The sequence below is a fragment of the Erpetoichthys calabaricus genome, chromosome 10, assembly GCF_900747795.2.
Source record: "Erpetoichthys calabaricus chromosome 10, fErpCal1.3, whole genome shotgun sequence".
In the NCBI taxonomy this organism is placed as follows: domain Eukaryota; kingdom Metazoa; phylum Chordata; class Cladistia; order Polypteriformes; family Polypteridae; genus Erpetoichthys; species Erpetoichthys calabaricus.
The window spans coordinates 39,745,847-39,771,546 of NC_041403.2; the positions used below are offsets into that span (position 1 = coordinate 39,745,847).

General features: G+C 38.1%; 1 protein-coding gene across 1 annotated transcript; it reads left to right on the plus strand.

Annotated features, from left to right (window-relative positions):
- Nucleotides 1-4,190: 4,190 nt before the first annotated feature.
- On the plus strand, nt 4,191-5,078 carry LOC127529479 (uncharacterized; the record flags this gene model as incomplete). Its single annotated transcript, XM_051933222.1, has 1 exon — nt 4,191-5,078. A coding segment is annotated over one exon (888 nt), but the record flags the coding sequence as incomplete, so codon positions are not given.
- Between the last annotated feature and the right edge of the window lie 20,622 nt (nt 5,079-25,700).

Below are 25,700 nucleotides of genomic sequence, written 5' to 3' on the forward strand. Positions count from 1 at the left end.
CATGCATTCTGATGTTGTTGTGAAGGTGCAAAAAAAAAAAGAAAAAAAAAGAAAGGATGGCACAGAAGATGGTATGTGAGACGTTTAAAATGTACCTTGTCATTACGTTGGGGAATATGCGATGCTTGAATATAAAAGTACCACAGATTCATTTGTATGTTAGCATTTTGCTTCACCATATCAAACCATTCATCAAACATCGAAGCATGCATATTGATCGTGTAGGATCTCCAAAGCGACTTTCTGTTACATGTAGATAGTAAACAGAGACTCTGACGTCACTTTCCAACTTGATCACACTGTGCCATAAACCCCCTGGCGTTTTGCTGGTACTGCAACTCACGGTAGGAGTGATGGATGCATTCAAGGTGGAGGTGGGATTACATCAGAGATCGGCTCTGAGCCCTTTCTTATTTGCAATGGTGATGGACAGGTTGGCAGACAAGTTTAGACAGGAGTCACCGTGGACTATGATGTTTGCTGATGACATTGTGATCTGTAGCGATAGTAGGGAGCAGGTTGAGGAGATCTTGGAGAAGTGGGGATATGCTCTAGAGAGGAGAGGAATGAAGGTCAGTAGGAACAAGACAGAATATATGTGTGTAAATGAGAGGGAGGTCAGTGGAATGATGAGAATGCAGGGAGTAGAGTTGGTGAAGGTGGATGAGTTTAAATACTTGGGATCAATAGTTCAGAGTAATGGCGATTGTGGAAGAGAGGTGAAAAAGAGAATGCAGGCAGGGTGGAATGGGTGGAGAAGAGTGTCAGGAGTGATTTTTGAGAGACGGATATCAGCAAGAGTGAAAGGGAAAGTCTGCAGGATGGTAGTGAGACCAGCTATGTTATATGGGTTGGAGACGGTGGCACTGACCAGAAAGCAGGAGACATAGCTGGAGGTGGCACATCGTACACGGGGCAAATTTTTTTCGCGATTTTCTTTGTAATAATTAGGGTGCGCGTCTTACACGAGGGCGTGTGGTACACGAGTAAATACGGTAATTGAAATTTAATGTCGGATTTGCCCATTAAATAATGTGCCCATGCCTTGTATTACACTGGTGTAGGATAATCTTCCTAGTCTGCAATTCTGACGTGAAACCAGTATTGAATGAAAATCAAGTTTGCATTCAATAAAATAAATCCCATGAGATCAGAATTGTATATAAAAACAAGTGTACTATATGGTCAGGAGGGCAACAATTACACATACCATGCAGTACATGTAAATACTGATATTACCATAATTTGTCACTCACATTTTATTCTAAATTCTTTAATAGTCTATAAATTATTGTGAATCTTAAAATATATTATTGTGCTATATGTGAAACATTCTTCCTCACAAAATACTTAATGCAGAAAACCTATTTAGTCTTGTTTCAGAAAGACAAGGCACATTTTGACTTTTAAAATACTCTGTATTTAAGAAATCAATAAATATGTGCTAAGTACAGTTAGTTAATAGAGCATTTTTGAACTATAAAATTTAACATGCATCTGAGGATTGGGTCTAAATGAATAAATTAACAATGAACTTGATAGCAAAGTCTACTAATATTAAACACCTTCCAGATGGTCCATATTACCCAATGTGCACCCCGGGAAAAGTTCCACTCTGATGGCTTTCACAGATTAAGCATCTTACAATGGGGAGATAATATGTGCGGCTGTAGAATTTTTAAGCAGTTAATTTCTATGAACCAGATGGATGTATGGAACCACACTTTAAATAAAAACAATATTTAAATCCTTAAAACTCTTCTGTCATGAAGGCTATATAGATGCGTCTAACAATCCAGTTCACACAGAACAATACCTTTTGGATTTTCTGCAGTTTTACCTGATATTTTTTCTAATCAGAAAAATTTCATTTTAAAGTAAAGTAAGTCTACAATGCTTTCTTGTAGTGAAAATTAAACATAACCAGTAATGTGATGTTTTCTCATGTGTCGGTATCTTTATTTGAGTATTATGTGCAAATCTTGATTTCTTACCTCTTTGTTTTTATAATGTGATTAACAGACTGCTTTTTTCTAATTTTTTATCTATAAGGTGACCATCCAAATAGGAGAAACAGTTTCAAAACAGTATCCATCCATCCATTTTCCAACCCGCTGAATCTGAACACAGGGTCACGGGGGTCTGCTGGAGCCAATCCCAGCCAACACAGGGCACAAGGCAGGAAACAATCCTGGGCAAGGTGCCAACCCACCGCAGAAACAGTATCCTTTATATTAAATATTATCAATAAAACAATTAATTTAGTTTTACCTGAAAACACACTGGACGTTTTGGTTACACAGTAGTTAGTATGACTACCTCATACACCCAGGCTCCTGGGTTCAAATCCCATACAAACTTACTGTGTGGATTTCTCCTCATTTTTTTTTCTCCAATATCCCAAAGAGACGCTTTTTAAGTTAATAACTCTAAAATGATCCCGCCTGAGTGTAGATGTGTGACCCTTGGTGGTCTGTTGTCATTTTCAGGGTTGGTTCTTGCAATGAACCTAATGCTGCCAGGAAGAATGTAGATTCAGTGTGCTTGAGAATGCAGTGTTTTTAAACAGAGCATTTGAAAATCTTTACATAAATCAAAGTGAAAAAAAATAAACACATCAAGTAAAGCAAGTAATATAAGCTAATGTCTCTTCCTTATTCAGGCTGTGCCTTTAAAAAGCTGACGGTGTAGAATACTTGCTCCACAGATGCAGATTCACAGTAAATGTATTTTAAAGGTCAAATATGATATACTATAATCATATGCTTTCCTACTTATGAAAGCTTATTTTATTTAATTTATACAAGTATGGTTTTTTTTTCCATTTGTAAAGTCACATCCTAAAATAATTAGGAGAATCTGACAAGCCTTTTTATGGAAGAAGTGACCATCAATTATAGTTTCTGACTGAGCTGCTTTGGAGACCAAAGGCAGGGCATCTGACAGGTTTAATTTACTGATCTTGTTGTCATTAGTGAAAAGTAGGCGGTAAGGTGAGAAGAGGGTCAGGGCTAAAGCCTTTTTCTGCTGAAATTCTAACCATATACCAGATGAATTATCCATTTTGCAGTCAGATCCCAGATAATTGCAGAGTTTTTACCTTGGGTGACACCTGCTGGCATAGAACACCAATGAAGTTCTTTGCCTGCAGCTGAGCTAAAGGCAATGATTGGATTTGTAAAGGTTTTTTAAATTTAATTGCATATATTAAATCTGTCAAACTATAAAATGAACATTGATGTTTAAGGTAAATATCTATATATCCTCCTGATACACTTTTCAAATTAAAGCACATTTTATTTAAAATCCACCCACTGACTCCATGTTTCCATCCATTTCTTATTCCATCTTTTTTTCTAGCCTTTTTTAGAGGTTTGCCTGGTTGAGATGGAAATTGCATGTAACCGTGTCTTCTGTGCACAGAGTGTCGTCACCTGCTGTACTTTATGGGGTGCAGGATTGCCTTGTGATATGGTTGGACCCTTAAGGCTGAGCTAGGGCCCAGAGCTGTAGGGCAGAATTTCTTAAACTGTGCGCCACATCCCATTGCCATTGTTGAGTCACATAGGGGCCCTCGCCCACTATGATTTCAATAGGTGGTGATTCTCAAAGGGGACCGTCACCCCCAGCTATGATGACTGTCATGGAATGGGTTTCAAAGACACTAAGAAGGGCAAGATTGGATCACGAAAAAAAAATTAAGTAACCCTGCTGTAGGTGTATGGCCTTGGGAGAGCATTCTTGACCCCAGAAATGATGCACTGTTGGTGCTTAACAATCCATGTCAGTCATTGTTCAGGTGAAATTAGAGTCCAGAGTAGTGAAAGAACAGGAGTTTGACTGGACAGAGTGAGACAGATAGGTACCCTGTAGAAAGAGAGATGGCAGGTTAAGTAGGTGTTGTAATGCTTGGACACAGTATGCAGAGTGGTGAGCAAGTTAACCCACAGGTATGAAGGACACTGATTAGAAAAGCTCAAAGGATTTTTGGGTGTATGTTCTATTTGAATTAGAATTTTCCCTTGTGTACCCTTACCTGTCTTTTTTCAATTATTTTGGCAATTATTTTAGCCTCCTTCCTTGAAATTATTTTTTGTTCTGGGGTAGCTCAAGAATGTCTCCTTTGTTTATATGATATTCTATATGGTGTTCCACAAGGCTCTATCCTGGGTCCGCTGCTCTTCTCAATCTACATGCTTCCATTAGGTCAGATTATCTCGGGACATAACGTGAGCTACCACAGCTATGCTGATGACACACAGCTGTATTTATCAATAGCACCTGATGACCCCAAATCTCTTGATTCGCTAACACAATGTCTAACCTGTATCTCAGAATGGATGAATAGTAACTTTCTCAAATTAAATAAAGAAAAAACCGAAATCTTAGTGATTGGCAATAATGGATACAATGAGGCTATTAGAAATAAACTGGATGCATTAGGATTAAAAGTCAAATCGGAGGTAAAAAGCTTAGGGGTAACCGTTGATTGTAATCTGAATTTTAAATCGCATATTAATAAAATCACTAGGACAGCATTTTTTCACCTAAGGAACATAGCAAAAGTTAGACCTCTTATATCATCGAAAGATGCAGAGAAATTAGTTCATGCGTTTGTCTTTAGTCGGCTAGATTACTGTAATGCACTCCTCTCAGGACTACCCAAAAAAGACATCAATCGTTTGCAGTTAGTGCAGAATGCAGCTGCTAGAATCCTTACCAGGAAAAGAAAATCCGAACACATTTCTCCAGTTTTGATGTCACTACACTGGTTACCTGTGTCATTCAGAATTGACTTTAAAATTCTGCTTATGGTTTATAAAGCTTTAAATAATCTCGCCCCGTCTTATATATCGGAATGTCTGACACCTTATATTCCAAATCGCAACCTCAGATCCTCAACTGAGTGTCTCCTTAGAATTCCAAGAGCAAAACTTAAAAGAAGTGGTGAGGCGGCCTTCTGCTGTTATGCACCTAAAATCTGGAATAGCCTGCCAGTAGGAATTCGCCAGGCTAATACAGTGGAGCACTTTAAAAAACTACTGAAAACACATTACTTTAACATGGCCTTCTCATAACTTCACTGTAATTTAATCCTGACACTCTGTATATCCAATTCATTATAATAACTATTCATTCAAAATTTGTACTAACCCCTACTCTCTCTTCTGTTTTCTTTTCCGGTGTCCTATTGGTGGTGGCTTGTGCCACCACCATCTACCCAAAGCACCATGATGTTCCAACAATGATGGATGGATTAAAAGCCAGAAGTCTGTATAACCATCAGCATCAAGTGACTCCGTGAGAACCCTAACTACAAAGAGGACTATTTCATTTATGTTAGGTAGAATGCCCAAAGGGGACTGGGCGGTCTCGTGGCCTGGAACCCCTACAGATTTTATTTTTTTCTCCAGCCTTCTGGAGTTTTTTTTTGTTTTTTCTGTCCACCCTGGCCATCGGACCTTACTCCTTTCTATGTTAACTAATGTTGTCTTATTTTAATTTCTTATTTGTCTTTTATTCTTCTTTTCTTCATTATGTAAAGCACTTTGAGCTACTTTTTGTATGAAAATGTGCTATATAAATAAATGTTGTTGTTGTTGTTGTTATACACATTTGCTGGATTTATAACGTATTATAAGTTTATTTCCATCCATTTCTTAACTACTGTATTTTTTCCATTACAGCTTTGCATAGAGGTGCAGGTTATTCAGGATACGTAATGCGCAAGGTAGATATCAGCTCTACACAGGATGATGGTGTCCATCGCCAGGCTCACTCACATCACGGTATATGCATGACTTGGGGATTTGGGAATGAAATTTGTGAAAAGACAGGAAAACTGTAATCTGCAAATTGAACCCCAAAACTGTTAAGCACTGTTTCATTAACCTTACCTCCATTCATTTTAAACATTTTGAATAATATTTTCATTTATATCTCATGTGCTTTCTTTTTCTTTCAAATCAAGGAATTTATTTTAGAATACTCAAGTCCATGATAATCACTGAAAATGACACTTGCTATTAGAAGTATACAGATACAAAAGGGCAAAGACTGTTTTTTTGTTGGTTTTGTTTTTGCTAAGTTTGGTATCCTGACATGTTCTAACTATAATTCATTACTATGCGATCCTAAAGCTAACAGAGAAAGTGGTAATGTGTCCAAAGCAAAATGTGAGACAGAGTGAAGAAGACTGAGGACAAACAGACAAACAAAAGAGTGTGAAGTTGAACATTCGCCCATCCAATTTCTATGCCAGCTTTTTTTCTGTTCAGAGTAGTATGAGGATCCACAATCCCTTCTAAGAGTGTATTCTAAGAAAATGGGAGAAGTTAGCCATAGACAGGAAACCAGTCTGTCATCTATATATATATAAAAGTCAATGTACTGTATGTGTGTGTGTGTGTGTGTGTGTGTGTGTGTATGTATGTTCCAGCATCACTTCCGAACAGCTGGAGTAATTTTCATGAAACTTGGTACACATGTTTCTCATTGGTCGACTAAAAATACTGTAGGGTGAAATCAACCCTAACCCATCCCCTTCTGGGTAGGGTGGGAGGTGATCTTGCGGTCTTGTATGCATGTCATCATCCAGTTGACACTCGGAACGTCCACCAGAGGGCAAACTGGTGGTGACTACCAGCATTCTTTATGTTTGAGCAGCACCGCGGCCCTGCTGCTTTTGAAATTATATAGAGTTGGCCTGTTTCGAGCATCAACTGGATGATAACATATATACAAGACTGCAAGACAAACACATTAGTGAGTCCTCATTGTTTGTTAATTTATTTTTATTTTTAAAGTTGTGCTTTTTTTTTAATTATATTTTTCTCAAACTATTAAAAAAATACACTTTATTTTCCTCCCGGGCAACGCCAGGTATTTCAGCTATGTTAGCTAGTAAACAATCAACTTTACTGCAGACAATAAGAATGAATGTACAACTTCTGTTGCACTGTAATTATAAATTACCATCATTGGAAATGTGGTGAAAGAAATGTGTACCATCTAAAATATTGCTTTTCTTGTATTTCTGAATGGGTGAGTAGTAATTTCCTCAAGCTAAATTAAGGAAAAACTGAAATCTTAGTCATTACTAAAAATGGAAATAATGAGGGTATTAAAAATAAACTTAGGATCCCTTAGGATTAAACACTGAGGCAGAAGTGAAGAATTTAGGTGTAACCATGGACTCTGGCTTACCCTTTAAATTGCATATTCACTATATTACTAAAACTGCATTTTTCCTTAAGAAACATTGCAAGCGTTAGACCTCTTATAAAACTGCAAGATACTAAGAAATTAATTTGTGGTTTTGTTCTTAGTTGTCTCGATTACTCTAATGCACTAATAACTGGTCTACCTAAGAAAGATATCAGTTGGTTGCAGTTAGTTCAGAATGCAGCAGCAGAAATCTTAGCTAGAACAAGAAAACCTGAGCACATCTTACCACTTTTAGCATCACTGCATTGGTTACCTTTATCCTTTAGAACACTACTAATGTTATATAAAGCTTTAACTATTCTTGCTCCTTGCTACATATATGGAGTGGCTTTCCTCTTACAAGTCATAATCTTAGATCTTCCAACGTCTGGTCTGATTATTATTATTATTACAGTAATCCCTCACTTATCACGGGAGATAGGTTCCAAGGCCGACCGCGATAACTGAATTTCCGCGAAGTAGGGACACTATATTTATTTAACTATTTAACGTGTATTTGGACGTTTTTAAACCCTCCCTGTATTGTTTACAACCCACCATTTACTCTATTAAAAACAGGGACAACTGCTAAGCAATATGAAATCGGTAGATAAGTTTACACTTACTGTATAGCGATGTACACGTAGCAGCTTGTAGGCGGTCATGACGTCGTCGACCTTGTTGCAAAGATTCCTAAAGCAGATTCCATCCAGACTACTGCCTTATCACGTCCACTTGCAACTCGTTTTGCACCCTGGTTAAAGGACACTGTGGCCGTAGATCTTATATGCTTTTCCTCCTTTTTAAATAAAAAGAATCGATGTCCTGCAGCGGTGTAGCTATTCCCTTCCTTCAACATATCCAAAACTTTGACCTTTTCTGCAATCATTTGCATCTTCTGTTGGTGCTTGGACACGGCCCCTGAAGCATTAGCACGTTAATGATGAATGAGTGAGATGAGACTTCCTGGTTAATGCAACACTCCATTGCTGAGCCAATCAGCAGCACACAGGAACTTAACTGCGTGCTCTGACTGGGTAGCTTCTCAGCCATCCGCCAATAGCATCTCTTGTATGAAATCAACTGGGCAAACCAACTGAGGAAGAAAGTAAAAATAACCCTTTGTCCGCAGAAACCCGCGAAGCAGCGAAAAATCCGCGTTATGTATTTAGATATGCTTACATATAAAATCCGCGAAGTCGTGAATCCGCGAAAAGTGAACCGTGAAGTAGTGAGGGATTACTGTATTATTATTATTATTATTATTATTATTATTATTATAAGAGCCAAATATAAATGTAATTGTGAGGCAACCTTTTCCTGCTATGCACCAAAAATGTGGAATACATTACTAATAAAGCTACGCCAGGGTAATACAAGGTATCATTTAAAAAATAAATCCCAAAATCCACTTTTCACTTTAGGTTTGTCATAGCTACATTTTAGCTCTATTTTAATAAATTAGGTTTTGTATAGAATCATTGTACTCTTAAATAACCTTCAATTTTTATTAATCTTTACTTTTCTCTGTTTAATTTTCCGGTGCATTCCATGCCACCACCACCACCTGATCAAAGTCCTGTGCAGCCACCTGTGATGTATGAATAAGAGAGGCCCAGTGCATCAAATCCTCTAAGATAAGACTAAAAAAACAATTAAAAATGGCATAAGGACATTTATGTTAGGTAGAATACCTATTGATGGCTGGGTGGTATTTTGGCCTGGAACAACTACAGATTAAGTTTTTTTCTCCCGTTTAATTGGAATTTTTTTTTTCTGACTACCCTGACCATCTGACTTTATCATTAGACATGCATTTAGAGACTTAAAACAACAATTCTATATTTTAGAAGCTATACTTCTCTTAATTACAGTATATATTTACCAGTAACAGTGTGCAGTGAATACACTTGACTTGAGCATTCCTAGTTTTCATCCTGTTTCTTTGTACGTTTAACATTCGTTTGCTCAGAGGTTCATGTGCTTGCTGCTTCCTGAGCAGCTCTTCTTTTTTCCATTCTAGCGGCCCAATTCTCTTCTGTCATTGGCATTTTTTCGCATTAAAACTGATTAAATCCATGTTTGTGTTGCAATTACTTAGTACCTTTTCTTTAATTTTTCACTTAATCTGGCACTTAAGTCTTCAATCTTCCTCAGGAATGATATAAGATATGAAGAGGTAGGTGAAGTGATGGTTGAAGGTGGTACGGATGAGAACGGCGCCCGTATACATGCGCCACTGCCGAGAGTTGATTCCACAATAAATATAATAAAAATAAAAGAGGAATAACCTTGGAGGTCAATCATCACCCTGAAAGCGGATAGTAGACGTCACGTAGTATATGTGTACCGAATTTCAGGTCAATAGGTCAAACAGTTTGTGAGCCACAGGTGATTTAAAATCCTGGACAGACAAACGAACAGCCACGGTAGCGTATTATATACTGTATAAAGATCTTATGTAAGTTTACATTATTCATTTTTTCAATACTATTTATTCATTATTATTTTTACATAATTTTAATTTATTTTTTCTTTTATTTTACTTTGACATCTTGTAAACAATTTGGAGCTACATTGTTTAAATGAAAATGAGCAATAGAAATAAATGTTGTTGTTTACCTGTCCTCAGGGAGAAATTTTGTTCTTTAAAGAAGCTCAATAAATTCATATTACTCTATTATAAGAAACAAAAACACCCTCTCAAATAAATACTAGAATGACTAAAAGAAAAAAAAACTATAAAGAAAGAAAAATTCATGACTTGTTTAAAGATAAAAAGAGCAGTGACAGTCCCGGTGAGGCATTATGCAGGTATCTTGTCGTAGACATAAAGAGACCCCGTAGCATTTCTTCACACACGTCTGCTGATTGGCTGAAAGTTCTCAGTGTTAGTGTGTCAGAGAGAGCATACACAGCATTGTTCATAATGATACTTGTTTTTATTCGCATTCTCTCCTTCTCTACTACCTCCAGCATGTCAAGAGTGTATCCCATAACTGAGCCTACCTTTTTAATTACCAGCAAGGACACCACAGTGTAGAAAATCGCAGTTAGAAAGAAAGATTCTGCTCTGCCATTTCTTATATAGTTTCACTGTGTTATGAGACAAGTCCAGCCTGTCATTGATGAGGACCCCCAAGTACTTGTACATTGACAAAAATATACTTCCCTGTCATTTTTTCTTCACTTGGCTAAGATTTATGCATGCATAATTTCTTTGTGCCCATTATGCCACAACTGACAGCTTTTTCTTCTGATTTGTTTAATTGTGAAGAGCTAAACTACTGCAGTAAATCTGAAAATACTTTCTGATGAGGTAACGTCTAAAAGTGTGTCTTGCATGCATTGTATGGGGGTAATCTGGTCATGTCATGTAGGCAGGTCTATTAAAAAGTAAATAAAGCAGATGAAGGGCCAGGTGCTGTCAGGTAAAAGGCAAGGAGGTCTCCTTGAGACATGCCTGTTGTAAATGTAATGCAGTCCTTTAGTCAAAGCCGAATGTGTGCCCTGTTACTAAATTAGAGCCCATGTTTACCTTTGGCCAACATCAAGCGTACACAACAGCACAGATTTCGTCTTAAAAAAAATAAACCAATGCTGCATTTGTTGAGCAGACACAGAAGTAAACAGCAATGTAATTTATTATCTTCTCCTAAGTGGATTCAGGCTCCATGTGACAGTAAACTGTTATAAATTACATAGCTTAATGTTGTGTACATACCTAGAATTTAAATTTCTAAGCTTTAACTATTTGAGTGGCCACTTTTTTAGTTAAATGTTCCCTTCCCACATAGGGCAGAGTGGAGGCTCTGAGGCTAAGGATCTGCGCTGGTATCCCGAAGGTTGCTGGTTCGAATCCCCGTCACTACCAAAAGAGATCCTACTCTGCTGAGAAAAGGCCCTTAACCTTCAATTGCTCCAGAGGAGCTGTACAATGGCTGACCCTGTGCTCTGTCCCCAAGGGGTATGCAAAAACTAACAAATTCCTAATACAAGAAATTGACAACTTAATCAGTGTTAGCTTCATAGAGTCAATTCACAATGGTAAAGGCAGGTACCAAAGGGGTGTGTTTGAGAATTTATGAGGTAAAATGGCCAACAGGATTAGCAATAGTAGTCCTACTGATGTTTCCATGTATATGTCAAAAGAAATAGCAAAAACACACCACCATTCAAAAGACATGGACCACACTGTGTTGGGAAGGCTAAGGAAATGGTTGTCAAGTTCCAATATGTAAATGACAAAGACCTTTTTGACAATTTTATGGAAAATTTTATATTATTTTGTCTAATGAATACCTATTCTTTGTGATTTACAGTAAAGGGGATCAGAATACCATGTGAACTATAACAGTCCACAACTCCATTCTGCTGACTATTAAAAACACAAAAGAGTAAACATGTTTTTCATAGAACATACTGGATTTTTTAAACAAATGGAGTAGTGCTCTGAATGCCCCAATATGCATTCACTGAGAAAATTACCACAAACACCTATACACCTGTTTACCATGTAATTATCTGATCGGCCAATCATTTGGGAGCAACGCAATGCATAAAATTATAGAGATGCAGGTCATAAACTTCAGTTAATGTTCACATCAAATACAGAATGGGGTGATTTCAGTAATGGTGCCAGACAGGCTGGTCTGAGTATGTTTATAGCTGCTGATCACCTGGGATTTTCAAACACAAGTCTCTAAAGTGTTTTCAGAATGAAGCTAAAAAACAAAAACATCCAGAAAGAGGCAGATCTGCAGACAGTAATGTCTTGTTGGTGAGAGAGGTTGCTTATTTCCCAAAGGGGTCAAGTGAGGTCTCTGTCCATCACATTTGGGGTACATCCTAGCATTTTTCCAAAGCTGATTGGACTGATTGCATGAATAAGGTTTTAGCTGCAATTTATTACAGGTCTCCTTTCTGACATGAGCTCCCTCTATTTATCCTGGCTTGGGACTGGCACCAAGTAGGGCTGGTTTGCCCTAGATTGCCTAAAGTGACACCAAATAATTGATCATATTTAAGTATTCACTCCCTAAGTCATCACTGGGGCATCCAATCATGCTGCGTGGATGCTTCTCTACAGTAGGTCTTGTAAGGCTTTTGAGGGAAGAGGGTAAAATGAATGTAGCAAAATACAAGGAAATCCTGAGGGAAAACCTGATGCAGTCTGCAAGACACCGACATCTTGGGAAAAGATTTGTTTACCAGCAAGACAACAACCACAAGCATAAAGCCAAAGCTGCACAAGAATGACTTAAACACCACACTGTTAATGACCTGGAGTTGTCCTGTAAGAGTACAGAAATCAATCTTATTCAGGATTTGTGGCTGGATTGTTAGCTCATAATCACCATGTAACCTGATAGAGTTTGAGCAGTTTTGCAAAGAAGAATGGGAGATAATGGAAGTGTCCAGGTGTGTAAAGCTGGTGGAGACCTTTAGCAAACAGACTAAGGCTGTCATGGTTGAAACTGATGCATCTACTAAACACTGATCTGGTGAATACTTATGCAATCAATTATTTTGTATGTTGTATTTGTAACTATTTTTGATCACTTTGGAGAAATCTATTTTCACAATGATGTTAAAGTCTTTTTCTGTTGATCTGTGTCAAAAAAGCAAAAATAAATCAACAATAAAATGAAAAACATGAAGGGGGAATACTTTTTGTGGGTACTGTATTTGAGCGAAGCCACTTAATTGCCACGGGTCAGGAGAGTGACAGCTGAGCTGTTTATGGTCAATCAGCGATGCTGTCCGGCTTCTCTTCATTTCATTTGCAGAAATGGAACCCTAGATATGATTGTAAATACTTGACTCCTTATACACATCACAACATTTACATATTTTATGGTGAAGTTTACACAATAAATTGTTTCTTAGTCTAGTGCAGGGCCAGCATTTATTGGAAGAGGACAGCACATATCATACTCTGTGTCAGAGTGAAGGGTTAATATTCATACTTTTATCAAAGACTAACTAATACGTGGGTAGCCATTGTGCAAACAAGTCACCAAATCTGTTTTCTTGTGAAATTATTTTCTGTATTGATTAGTAATGCTGAGATATTGTCACTGGGTAAATAGCACTAAGGCGGACCAAATATATTGCAAGAATGTAAAACTTACACTGTGTGCTGCTTAATTCAATAATGCTGAGTCAATATAGGGTTGTATCAGTATGACATCAATTAAGACATGATTGTAAATGTCACCATGCTACAAGTGTAATCATACCTTGCCTTCACACTCACGCCAAAGAATCTCCAAAGGTTACCAGCAGGATTTAAAGTGTTATTGCTTTTGAAGATATCAGCTGTTTCTTTTTCAATCTAGTAAACATTTTGTATTGTTAAGAATCAATATATTTCTATTGCGTTTCTTTCTGTAGTGCTTTCTATAACTTTTCTCGGTGAAGAAGAAGAAAAAGAACAAAAAAGAATATATTTAGTATAAATTCCATTTGGAATGAATTTGTTGTGTTCTGCAACCCCAAGATGACAATTGTTTACCTTCGTAGAAAGTAATACAAAAATAAATCAAAATAAACCTCTACTAAAATCGACTTTTTTTAAGAAAATATTAAAAAATACATTTGCTAATAATGATTTAATGGAAAATAAATCATATTAATTTAAAACACAAAGCATCATATAAAAGCAGGAAAAGTTAAAGAATATCCATCCCTCCATTTTCTAATCAAATTCAGGATTGTAAAGTGGTAGAACATCAGTCTGAAAGCAGAAACCAGCCCAGGACCGGGTGTCAGGTCTATCTGAGAAGAAAAGTGTTCACAGCAGGAACAAACTCTGAATGGGAACCCAACCCATCTCAAGACACATGGAGATTCCAGGCTCCTTTTAGAATCACCAATTAACCAAACATTTTGGATAGACAATATAGCCCTCATCAAAAACCCACTCAAGCATGGAGTATGTTAGAAGTAAACACAGGGTGTCATGCTGCTCATAGTATGTAACGTAATAGAAAATATCTACTCCATAATAAAGCACTCTGAGAAATCTGGTTGGTTAGTTTGGTTTTGATCTGGTTGGTCAGTTTGGCTTTTGTGGGTCAGTGATACACACAATGACAAGACACTGTAGGGGTAAAACTGTTCAATCCCATATTATCACAATTTTTTTTAATATTTTACAAAAAATAAAGTTAAAATGGATCATCATGTTGTCTTTGACCCAGTTCCATCTGGCAGAAGGATCCGTTGCATCCAAACTAATTCTACCAGGTACTGCAACAGCTCAGACCCCTTAGCTGTCCAGACTCTGACCTCTCTGCTGCCACCCTGACTTCAGATCTGCTACAAGTAGTTTATATATATGTGTTACATTTGTAACTATTGTTTGTTTTTTTATTATTAGTTGTTGTTATCATTTATTTATTACTGTCTATTTAGATGTATTACTATCTATTAATTTACCTAATACTTCTATCTTTCTTTATTTATAGCATAACTAGGTGGTCTGTCCTCCCCCTCCCGCTTGCTTTGCTCACCAAACCCCCCAGCCTGTGCTACACGCCAGCCACTTTGCGTCTGTGCTGCTCGCGTTGTTAAGAGGGGGGCTGAACGCACCCCAAGGAGATGCAGTCACTCCTCTGAAACCACCTCTTAAACGGTGATACAATGGGAAACAAATAGTTTTTTTTTTTATCTCCTCTTTGCTCGATCAACTGCTGCTGCTGCCACTGCTGCTGCCGCTGCCATGCCGCGTGATCTGCATCTTGCATGGCGCTTCGAACATTTAAAAGCCTGTGCAGCAGCTGTCCTACTCTTTGATTTTTACTTCCGGCCCCAGGCGTGGTTAAATCTTTTGGCACAAAGTCTTGTCTCGTGTGACGTGAGTTCTTGATATTTTTAGTTTATAATTTAAAAACAGAATAAGAATCTGAAAATCTAACAACATCACATTAAAGTTTGATAAATTCTGAAAAGAATGATACCAAACATATATACTGTATGTAGGTTTTACTTCCGACTATACTTCCTTAGAAGGCTGGCATCTTTCAACATCTGCAATAAGATGCTGCAGATGTTCTTTCAGATGGTTGTGGCGAGCGCCTTCTTCAATGCGGTGGTGTGCTGGGGAGGCAGCATAAAGAAGAAGGAAGCCTCACGCCTGGACAAACTGGTGAGGAAGGCAGGCTCTATTGTAGGCATGGAGCTAGACAGTTTGACATCTGTGGCAGAGGTACGGGCGCTGAGTAGGCTCCTGTCAATCATGGAGAATCCATTGCATCCACTGAACAGTATCATCTCTAGACAGAGGAGCAGCTTCAGAGACAAACTACTGTCCAGCTCCACTGACAGACTGAGGAGATCATTCCTCCCCCACACTATGCGACTCTTCAATTCCACCCAGGGGGGTAAACATTAACACTATACAAAGTTATTGTCTGTTATACCTGCATTTTTATTACACTTTAATGTAATATTGTTTTTTATCAGTATGCTGCTGCTGGAGTATGTGAATTTCCCCTTGGGATTAATAAAGTATTTATCTATCTATCTATCTATCTATCTATCTATCTATCTATCTATCTATCTATCTATCTATCTATCTATCTATCTATCTATCTATCTATCTATCTATCTATCTATCTATCTATCTATTGTGACAGATAGAGGGTGCTGTCATCCCCTTGAACCCTCAGACCACTCGTCAGACACCAGATAAAAGTTCAAATGTTATTTTTATTATAATAACAATGTGCACAAAGCACCCTCCACTCCACAATACATCAATAATAAATCAATAATCAATTACAATACACAATCACAATCCTCCACACCTCCCAGCAGCTCAGTCACCCTTCCTCCCAACTCGGCTCTATCTGCTGGGGTTTCCCATTGTCCTTTAAAGTCCTTAACACGAAAGTGTTTCTCTCCTCCGGTCCATGTGACTTTGTAACACTTCCGGGTCGGGTGAAAACTCCTTTTTCTTCAACCCGGAAGTACGTCGTTTCTTCTGTCCACGTGATTAGGATGTACTTCCAGACTGTAGGGAAAATATTCCTTGAGCCTCCCTGCGGCGTCCTCTGGCAGCCCCCATGGTATCCAGCAGGGCTGTGAATAAAGACTCCATTGTCCATGATTCCCTGCTGGCATTCGGGGCACCTCCATGCTGCAGGAAGGGCTCCATCTGGTGGCCTGGGGGTATTGGCCGGGATGAATGTCCGGCCATATACCACACTATCTATCTATCTATCTATCTATCTATCTATCTATCTATCTATCTATCTATCTATCTATCTATCTATCTATCTATCTATCTATCTATCTATCTATCTATCTATCTATCTATCTATCTATCTATCTATCTTAAAATAAGCCCGATTTAAAGTGAAACAAAAAAACATGACATAAAATCGTTGCACTTTTAGGCTTAGTATTTTATATATAGAGAGTAGATATAGATCTTTACTTGTCTTACAGTTGTGTTTATGTATAAGTTTCACCTCAGTCCTGGGGAATTGCTATTTCATACCACTGTGTGCTGCAATAACATGTATGGATGATATGACAATAAAGCTATTTGACTTGACTTGACAACAAAGTGAACAACTTACCAAGCGATGCTGGGTTGCTAAATTCAGATGAGTTGCCTTCAAAGATAGGAAGTATTTGCAAGAATACAAATGAAGTTTTCACAGAGGGTAATGGGATTCCAATTACCATTGCTGGGAATCAAAAAATAGTCAAGAGGCGATCAATTTGCCTCAAAATGACAGAGTCTAAGAAGCAGGCTTTATGAGAACACGATTCAGAGAGAAAGCACTGGACAAGACAGGTTTAGAGGCACGACGATAGCGAAAAAAGGTGTAGGAGGAACACTGAGGGTTCACATAAGGCAAGATACTGTATATCAAATATTTTTATATTTATTCTACTATCTGTCTTCGACAATTATGCGTGGCTAATATTTTTATATAATATTAAATTTGCTTTAGGTAAACCAGAATAATTTTTTCAGCACAGTTTGTACTTGGTTACTCTTCACATATCAATGACTTTTAAAAAATGTCTCTTTAATCCAATATGTTGTGATGTGTGCACATTACAGGAGTGTGTTGGTGGCTCTGCTCAAGATAAAAACGGGGGATAGATTTGGGTGGAACCCACTGAAGATCATTGACTTCACTAACGGACCTTCCCAGAAGTCCAGCTTCTTCAAGTCCAGTCCCAATATATAAGAAATGAGATAACTAGAAGTCATCATTCTTTATTGGACTCACATCGGCTAAAGCTACACTAGCCCACAGGTGAAACCATGTGGAGATTGAATGGTTTTACTTAATTTCATGTTAACATCATTGCTATTAAACAGTGATCTCCAACAGAATATGGTGCAGCGTGTCCAGATTCCATGGTGGATCTGAGAAGGTGCAAGTGTTTTAAAAAACATAGTGTGACCTCAGACCTTGTGACTGTAGGTGCAGGAGGAAATCAATGTGGCAGCAGAGAACTTAATGGGGGAAATTGGCTAATTGCTTGTTTATGTGAATGAGCACATTCAGCACAGCCATCCATCATTGATACTCTGTGTATCAGTTAGTGTACCTGAACCTGAACTCGCAGAGTCATTAAAAGGTCTGAGTAGGTCAGGATAACAGGGAAAGAGGGTAAAAAAGGAAGGGAAGAGAAAACCATGGAGAAAGAGAGAGCAGCATCCGACCAGTGCAGATTACAGGAGGCAGACCAGTCGGGGATGTCCTGTAGTTTAACAAGATTAGCGGTACTCCAGGGGAGAATCAATCCTGCTGAGCAGATTGGTGCAGAGGTGGTGGTGGTCTTCAGAGGTCCTGCTTGGCTTATGGAAATGCAGGATAAGGGAGCCAGCCAACCTCAACTTGTACCAACAGCAGCTATTTGTGCATGTTTTGTATTCATTGTTTTTTTATTATCCTGCACTGCATTGTTCCTATGGATGATTATGAATTGAATGCACTGCACTTTTTGTACACTGTTTGCTGTGACTAAACACATTATGCATGTTTGCACCTTGAAATTGTTGTTATGTGTTCTCATTCGTCTAAGTCCATCCTCAAATATGACTATTGTTGTCTTGAGAGACAGAAGAGGCCCATGGCTTTGGGAACATGGAGCATCACAGATACCCAAACTCTTTATCTTGTCCTGTCTCAGTTCTTTTCAAAATATATAAACAACTATGATAAAATTCTGATGTAGTTGTCTTAGGTTCATGTAGACACTGAAATTAGTGGTGCAATCTCTCCATTTGATTTGATTCTTCTTCTTAAAGAAATGCTGAAAGTCAGTCAGTCTGAAAGTGAAGTGCCATGAGGGATGCTACATAACTAATATTTCTCAGCTAGTAATATAAGGTACACCTTAAATTGATTAGTCTGGACATTCTGGATTGGGTGGGAATAGACGAACAAAACAAAAGACGACAACAGATGGAGGGAGAGAGAGGAGAACTCACTTTTATGGAAGAAACTCCCAAATAGAACCTCCTGTCACTCTGTAGTTCAAAGCTTGGTTTCCTTAGCCATATAAGTAAACACATATAGCTTTGATGGACCGTATTCTCTTTACAAGTGACCCCCTAGACAGAAAAATAATAAAACATATTCTATATTCTATATAATGTATAATACAAAAATAATATATAGCAATAAATTATAAATTTGACCAAGCTACAGTGGAAGTCCAAGTAGGAAAAAGCATAAGATTTACTGCAGTAAGTAGTAAACATACTCAGTTTGTAACAGAATTAAACTAAACAGTTACTCTATTAGTTCAGGTTTGGCACCAGCCATGTTGTTATGTAATAATTGTTTTTGCAATACTGTATGTACCTCTCCTAAGATCACTGCCTTGGCATGTTGGAGGGACCTATGTGATCCTATGACTCAGGGGATTTTTGTTGCAAGTGCTGTATTCAGGAAAGGGGTACCTTTGGCAAATTGGTTTGAATGATATGATGGTTTGACTGTAAGGAAAGAGAAACTTAATTAGAAGAAGCATATTTTAACAAAGGGCTAAGGAGAATGAGCAACTGCCTCAAGACTAGATGTGTCACGTATTCCAGTTGTGCTTAGTCCTAAAATGTAATGCATGGCTGCAACTTTTGGGCCCAGGTGATGAGTATGAGCAGAATGTATCTGGATGTAGTGGACCTTGGTAAGGGAGTAAGGGAAACTAGCTGACCTTCAAATAAAAAGAGCACCCAAACTATCGGTTGATCACATCTTGTCGTGAGCTATGATAATTACGGAAGCACCGAGCAGAAGCACAGAGCAGCGGCGTCTCCCACAGGCACGTAACCCTTCGCAAACACCGGGGCAAGTTCATCGGAAGTAAAGCTGGCAGCTGACCAGAAGAAATAACCGGCAGTGAGAAACTTGAAGCCGACGGTCTCTGAAGCAGAAAGCACTTAAGTAAACTACAGAAAACGAAGAAGATGACATCACCACTAAACGTAAGTTCCATCTGCGCTCTGCCCGTTGAGGGCACGTTTATATGTTGTGTGTCCTGCAGCATGTACAGTTCAGGTTTTCCGGCCGACATTGTAGACAGCTTCACCTGCCAAAAGTGTTTAGTTAATTTAGAGTTGGTCGGGAAAATACGCGAATTGGAGGACCGCGTTAGGAATCTGATAGCGATTAGGCAAACCGAAAATTGGATCGACTCGGTTTGTTTAGACAATTCGGCTACTTCTGATTCGGCTTCAGTCTCTCCTGGCCCCACTGTAGTCAGTGCACGGCCAAAGTCAGCAGCACCAATTCAGCCACAGGGCGAGTGGGTAACAGTAAGACGGGGGTCTAAGAATCCAAAATGTAGTACCCCGGCACCCAGGTCACCAATTCGGACCCAGAACAGATTCTCAGCACTCCGCAGCGCGCCTGTGGAAACTGAGAATAAGAAAGTGCTCATAATTGGCGATTCCATAGTGCGGAATGTTAGAATTCCAAACTATGTTAAACCAGCAGTTCATGTTAAGTGCCTCGCAGGGGCCAAGATTTCTGGCATAGAGGCCGCATTGGACCGTGTCGCCGACGATGAAGTATCTACCTTATTGCTGCATGTCAGCACTAATGATATTTATTCACAGCAATCTGAGGTATTAAAGAGGAACTTCATCTCTCTTTGCATCAAAGCTAAAAGAAAATGTCGGAATTTAGTTGTATCTGGCCCCTTACCAAGATTATATAGAGGGGATGTGATTTATAGCAGATTGCATTCCCTTCACTGCTGGCTAGAAACCTGGTGTGCAAACAAAAGCATAGCGTTTGTGAACAATTGGGATGATTTTTGGGAAAGGCCTGGATTTTTCAGAAGAGATGGTCTTCATCCTAACTGGAGGGGATCTTATGTATTATCCCAAAATATGGCAGCAAAACTGCCTGGTTGACTGATTAGAGCACCATCCAGGCCGCAGTCATGTGATCTTAAATCACAGGCTGTTGTTTATCCCACCTGTTACTTTCCTGAAGCTGTTACCCATAATCCTTGTCTTGGGGCATCCAGTAAATTTAGTCTTGATACAAACCTTAAATTAATTGATAACCAAAAAATAAGGTGTATAATTAGACCAAGGGATAAAACCAGACCTCCACCAGGGGCATCTGTAATAGAAATTTACTACAAATTAAAACTAAAAGTATATCACCAATTCAGAAAGAAGCATACAGTTTTAAATGCTGCTTATTGAACATTCGCTCTCTTGGCACTAAAGCTGTTTTGGTAAATGATATTATATTAAGTACAAAATCTGATCTGTGTCTTCTCACCGAAACCTGGCTTAGTAAATGTGACACTGTACCCCTAGCTGAGGCGTCACCAGATGGATACTCGTTCCTTCATAAGTCTAGAGATTCAGGTCGAGGAGGGGGCCTTGGAATAATTCATTGTAACAAAATGCAAATCACTTCTAAAAAAAATTTAGGCAACTTTACATCCTTTGAAGCATTCATTTTAAATATTAAAACAGATTCCAACACAATTATAGTGCTAGTCTATAGACCACCAGGGCCGTATTCATTGTTCATGTCTGAATTTAGCAACCTTTTATCTGACTTGGCTATAAACTATGATCACGTAGTACTGATGGGAGATTTTAATGTACACATTGATGTGGAAACTGACACTTTTAGCAAATGTTTTACTTATTTGTTAAATTCAGTAGGATTTTGTCAGAATGTCAAAGGTCCAACTCATAATCATAACCACACATTAGATTTAATTATAACTTACAAAGTTGAAATTCAAAATTTAATTATTACTCCATTAAATGAAGTTATTTCCGATCACTACTTAATTACATTTGATTTGGTCCTGCCCTTGCGAACACACTCCCATATTAAAACAAAGACAGTGCGGCATCTAGTTTGTAATTCTGCTTCAAAATTTATAGATACTTTGAGTAAGTCGAGTGTAATTGTGGAAAACCATTTAGATCAGTTAACATCAAATGTAAACACAGAAAACAATTTAGATGAGCTAACATCACATTATAATGTGACCTTGAGAGATGCTCTGGACACAGTGGCTCCCCTTAAAACAAAAGTGATCAAAGCACATAGAAACTCTCCCTGGTTTAATGAAAACACTCGAGCTCTTAAATTAGAGTGTCGAAAACTGGAACGCAAATGGAGAACAACAAAGCTACAGGTCTTTCAAATTGCATGGACAGAGAGTGTTAATAAATATAAAAAAGCCCTCTTTAAAGCTCGGTCAGAATATTATTCTACATTAATAGATAGCAATAATAAAAATCCTCGGGCACTGTTTAGAACAGTGGCTAAATTAACAAATGGAAATTCAGATCAACAGTGCAAAATACCAACAGACATTAGCAGTACAGACTTTATTAACTTCTTCAATGAGAAAATTAAAAATATAAGATCCCAGATCTCTGCATCACAGTACAAACCAAATACTAGCTTAGCAGACCCTGTCTCACATTGCACTCAGCACTTTAGTAATTTTAATCCTGTAACTGAGCAGGAAGTCTTAAGTTTAATTTCTAAAATGAAGCCCACTACTTGTTCCCTAGATCTAGTGCCAACAAAACTAGTAAAAAGTGCAATGGATGTTCTTGCAGCGCCTATCCTAAACATTATCAATAGTTCATTATTGCATGGCACAGTACCAGATGCACTAAAAGTGTCAGTCATTAAACTATTACTTAAAAAGTCAGACCTTGACCCATATATACTAAATAATTATAGGCCTATTTCAAATTTACCGTTTCTCTCTAAAATACTAGAAAAAGTAGTCGCCAGTCAGCTTCAGACACACCTTATGCATTACAATTTATTTGAGAAATTGCAGTCTGGTTTTCGCACTGGTCATAGTACAGAAACGGCACTAACACGGGTTGTAAATGACATTCTGATATCCTCTGATGAAGGAAACTCAACTGTAATTATGTTGTTGGACTTAAGTGCAGCATTTGACACCATCGACCATTCTATTTTACTGCACAGGCTAGAAAATGATGTTGGGCTTACAGGCACCGTGCTCACTTGGTTTAGTTCTTACTTATCAAATCGATTCCAATATGTACAGAAATGTGCTGACAGTACTCCATCATTATACACAGACGTTCAATATGGTGTCCCGCAGGGCTCAGTACTGGGACCTTTACTGTTTTCACTGTACATGCTTCCACTGGGATCTATCATTAGGAAGCATAATGTTAATTTTCACTCGTATGCAGATGACACCCAGTTATACCTTTCATTTAAATCAAATGAAGTTTCTCCAATGTTGTCTTTAATTAGTTGTGTTAGTGAATTAAAGGAGTGGATGAATAAGAAGTACTTGTCTTTAAATACAGATAAAACAGAGATGTTAATTGTTGGAGGGAATGATGCTGATCACAATAATATTTTGTCATCATTTAACTCAATGGGAATCCCAGTCAATTTTACTGAATCAGCCCGCAATCTAGGAGTTATCTTTGACTCTAGCATGTCATTTAAAGAGCACATTACAAAGTTGTCCAAAACATGTTTCTTCCATCTTAAAAATGTTAGGAAATTAAGGCGCTTTTTAAATAAACAGGATTCTGAGAAACTAATTCATGCATTTATCTCTAGTAGGATTGACTACTGCAATGCGGTGTTCACTGGTTGTTCAAACCGTTCTTTATACAGCCTCCAGTTAATCCAAAATGCGGCTGCAAGAATTATTACAAGAACAAGAAAATACGAACACATAACTCCAGTTCTTAAATCCTTACACTGGCTCCCGGTTAAGTTTAGGGCAGATTTCAAAATCCTTCTTTTAACATATAAAGCATTAAATGGTCGAGGTCCGGCTTACTTGTCTGAACTTATCATGACTTACAAACCAGAGCACACATTAAGATCTCAAGATGCCAGTCTGCTTATGATTCCAAGGATTAATAAAATAACAGTGGGGGGTCGAGCTTTTAGTTACAGGGCCCCTAAACTGTGGAATGATCTGCCTGCTACTATAAGAGATGCCCCTTCGGTCTCAGCTTTTAAATCCCGGCTGAAGACTCACTACTTCAGTTTAGCATATCCTGACTAGAGCTGCTGATTAACTGTACAGACTGCATCTCTGTTGTTAGTCATTAGCACTTAAACATAAGTAACATGACAGTTATAATTGTATACTAACCCTCACTTATTCTGTTTTTCTTCTCGGTACTCAAATGTGGCACTTGGTGCCACGGCCCACCTGCCAAGTTGTTTTGCCTGCCTAAGGAAAAGTCATCCCAGATGGAGGATCGCAGGAATCGTGGGAGAGAGGGGTCCTTTCATCGGATTGGCTGGCCCAGCACTGTTTCAGCTGTGGAATGGCCAAATGGGGGAGGCAGCTTGAAGGATGAGGTCTCCAGGACTCTATACAAATACAAATCGTATTATGGGATATATCATCTACTGTTAAATTCTACTCTGTACTTCTAAAATTTATATATTTTTTTTATTTCTTACTATATTGAGAAATTGTTCTGTGTACTGTACTGTATTGTATTGTATTGACCCCCTTCTTTTGACACCCACTGCACGCCCAATCTACCTGGAAAGGGGTCTCTCTTTGAACTGCCTTTCCCAAGGTTTCTTCCATTTTTCCCTACTAGGTTTTTTTGGGAGTTTTTCCTTGTCTTCTTAGAGAGTCAAGGCTGGGGGGCTGTCAAGAGGCAGGGCCTGTTAAAGCCCATTGCGGCACTTCCTGTGTGATTTTGGGCTATACAAAAATAAACTGTATTGTATTGTATTGTATTGTACTACATTAGTTAGAGAAACAAACTAGTCTCAAGAGATGCCCAGAAGACACTTGAATTTGGGATGAGTTCTGTTTAGGTGTATGGATCCTCTTCACAAGGAAAGTGGTTGCAAGAAGCAATTACTAAAAATTGGTTTGTGGCTACTGTAGTGGCAACCCTAGGACCAATGGTGAAGAAAGCTATTATGATAAAGACTGTAGTGTTACGTGCAAAGTCAGCATGAAGGCCTACACGTTTTAATATACTTACTGCTATATTGAGTAACGAGTGTGACACTGGTCAAAGCAAAAGCTTATATAATGTATTAGTAGTTGAGATCATAATGAATGACTAATCTGCCCGCTAAAATGGGAGAAGTTCCTTCAGTCTCAGCATTTACATAAAGGCTGAAGACTCATTATTGGAAATGATGCTAATGTGTTTGTTTCATATGGCTTACTGCTAGTGAAAATATTAACTGAATAAAGAAAAGTCTTGAATCATTGTTGCAAGTTAAGTCCAAAGATGGGTGTCTTTATTACAACATGCTTGAAGGAATTGACTCAGTCCATTCTACCAGTTAACTGTAGCCAACTTACTAAAATAAAAGAACAATAATCTAAAATACAATAAAGGCATTTACATATATTACAACTATTTAAATATAAACCAATCACCACACAAATAAATGGAATATCCTAATGGTATACCTTTTGGTATTTTAATATAATATAAAGGCCCCCAGAAATAGTTACCATATTAAAAGTCTTTCACAAACACATGTATATGTGAAGGGAAGTGTCTAATTTATAAATTCTTTAAAAAAAAAATTTATTTAATTGTAATTATATCATCTATCACTTGGTTACTTGTTTAGAAAATGATGGGCATGGAATATATTGGTGTCACAGGAAAAACACAACCAGAACAGTCATAAGTTGACACAGAAATAATAAAACACACAAATGTACATTTAATTGCAGGTAATTGTTTTTGATTTGCAATTACTTTTTTTTGTTTTCTATTTCTTCCTGGAGTCCATAGTGCCGAATGGTCTGAAGTGGATAAATTATCATTTGACACCAACAAGTGGTGTAAGCCATTTAACACCAGAATTACCAAAGCCTATGAAAAAACTCGTAGATCCGTCCCACCTTAAATGCGCTCGCACCTCTCTGTCAGCGTCTTTTGACTTGTAAATATGTCAATAAGCAGCAAGCAGCCCACTATCACGGTGACCGCAAAGAAGCGCACAGGAAAAAAGCGC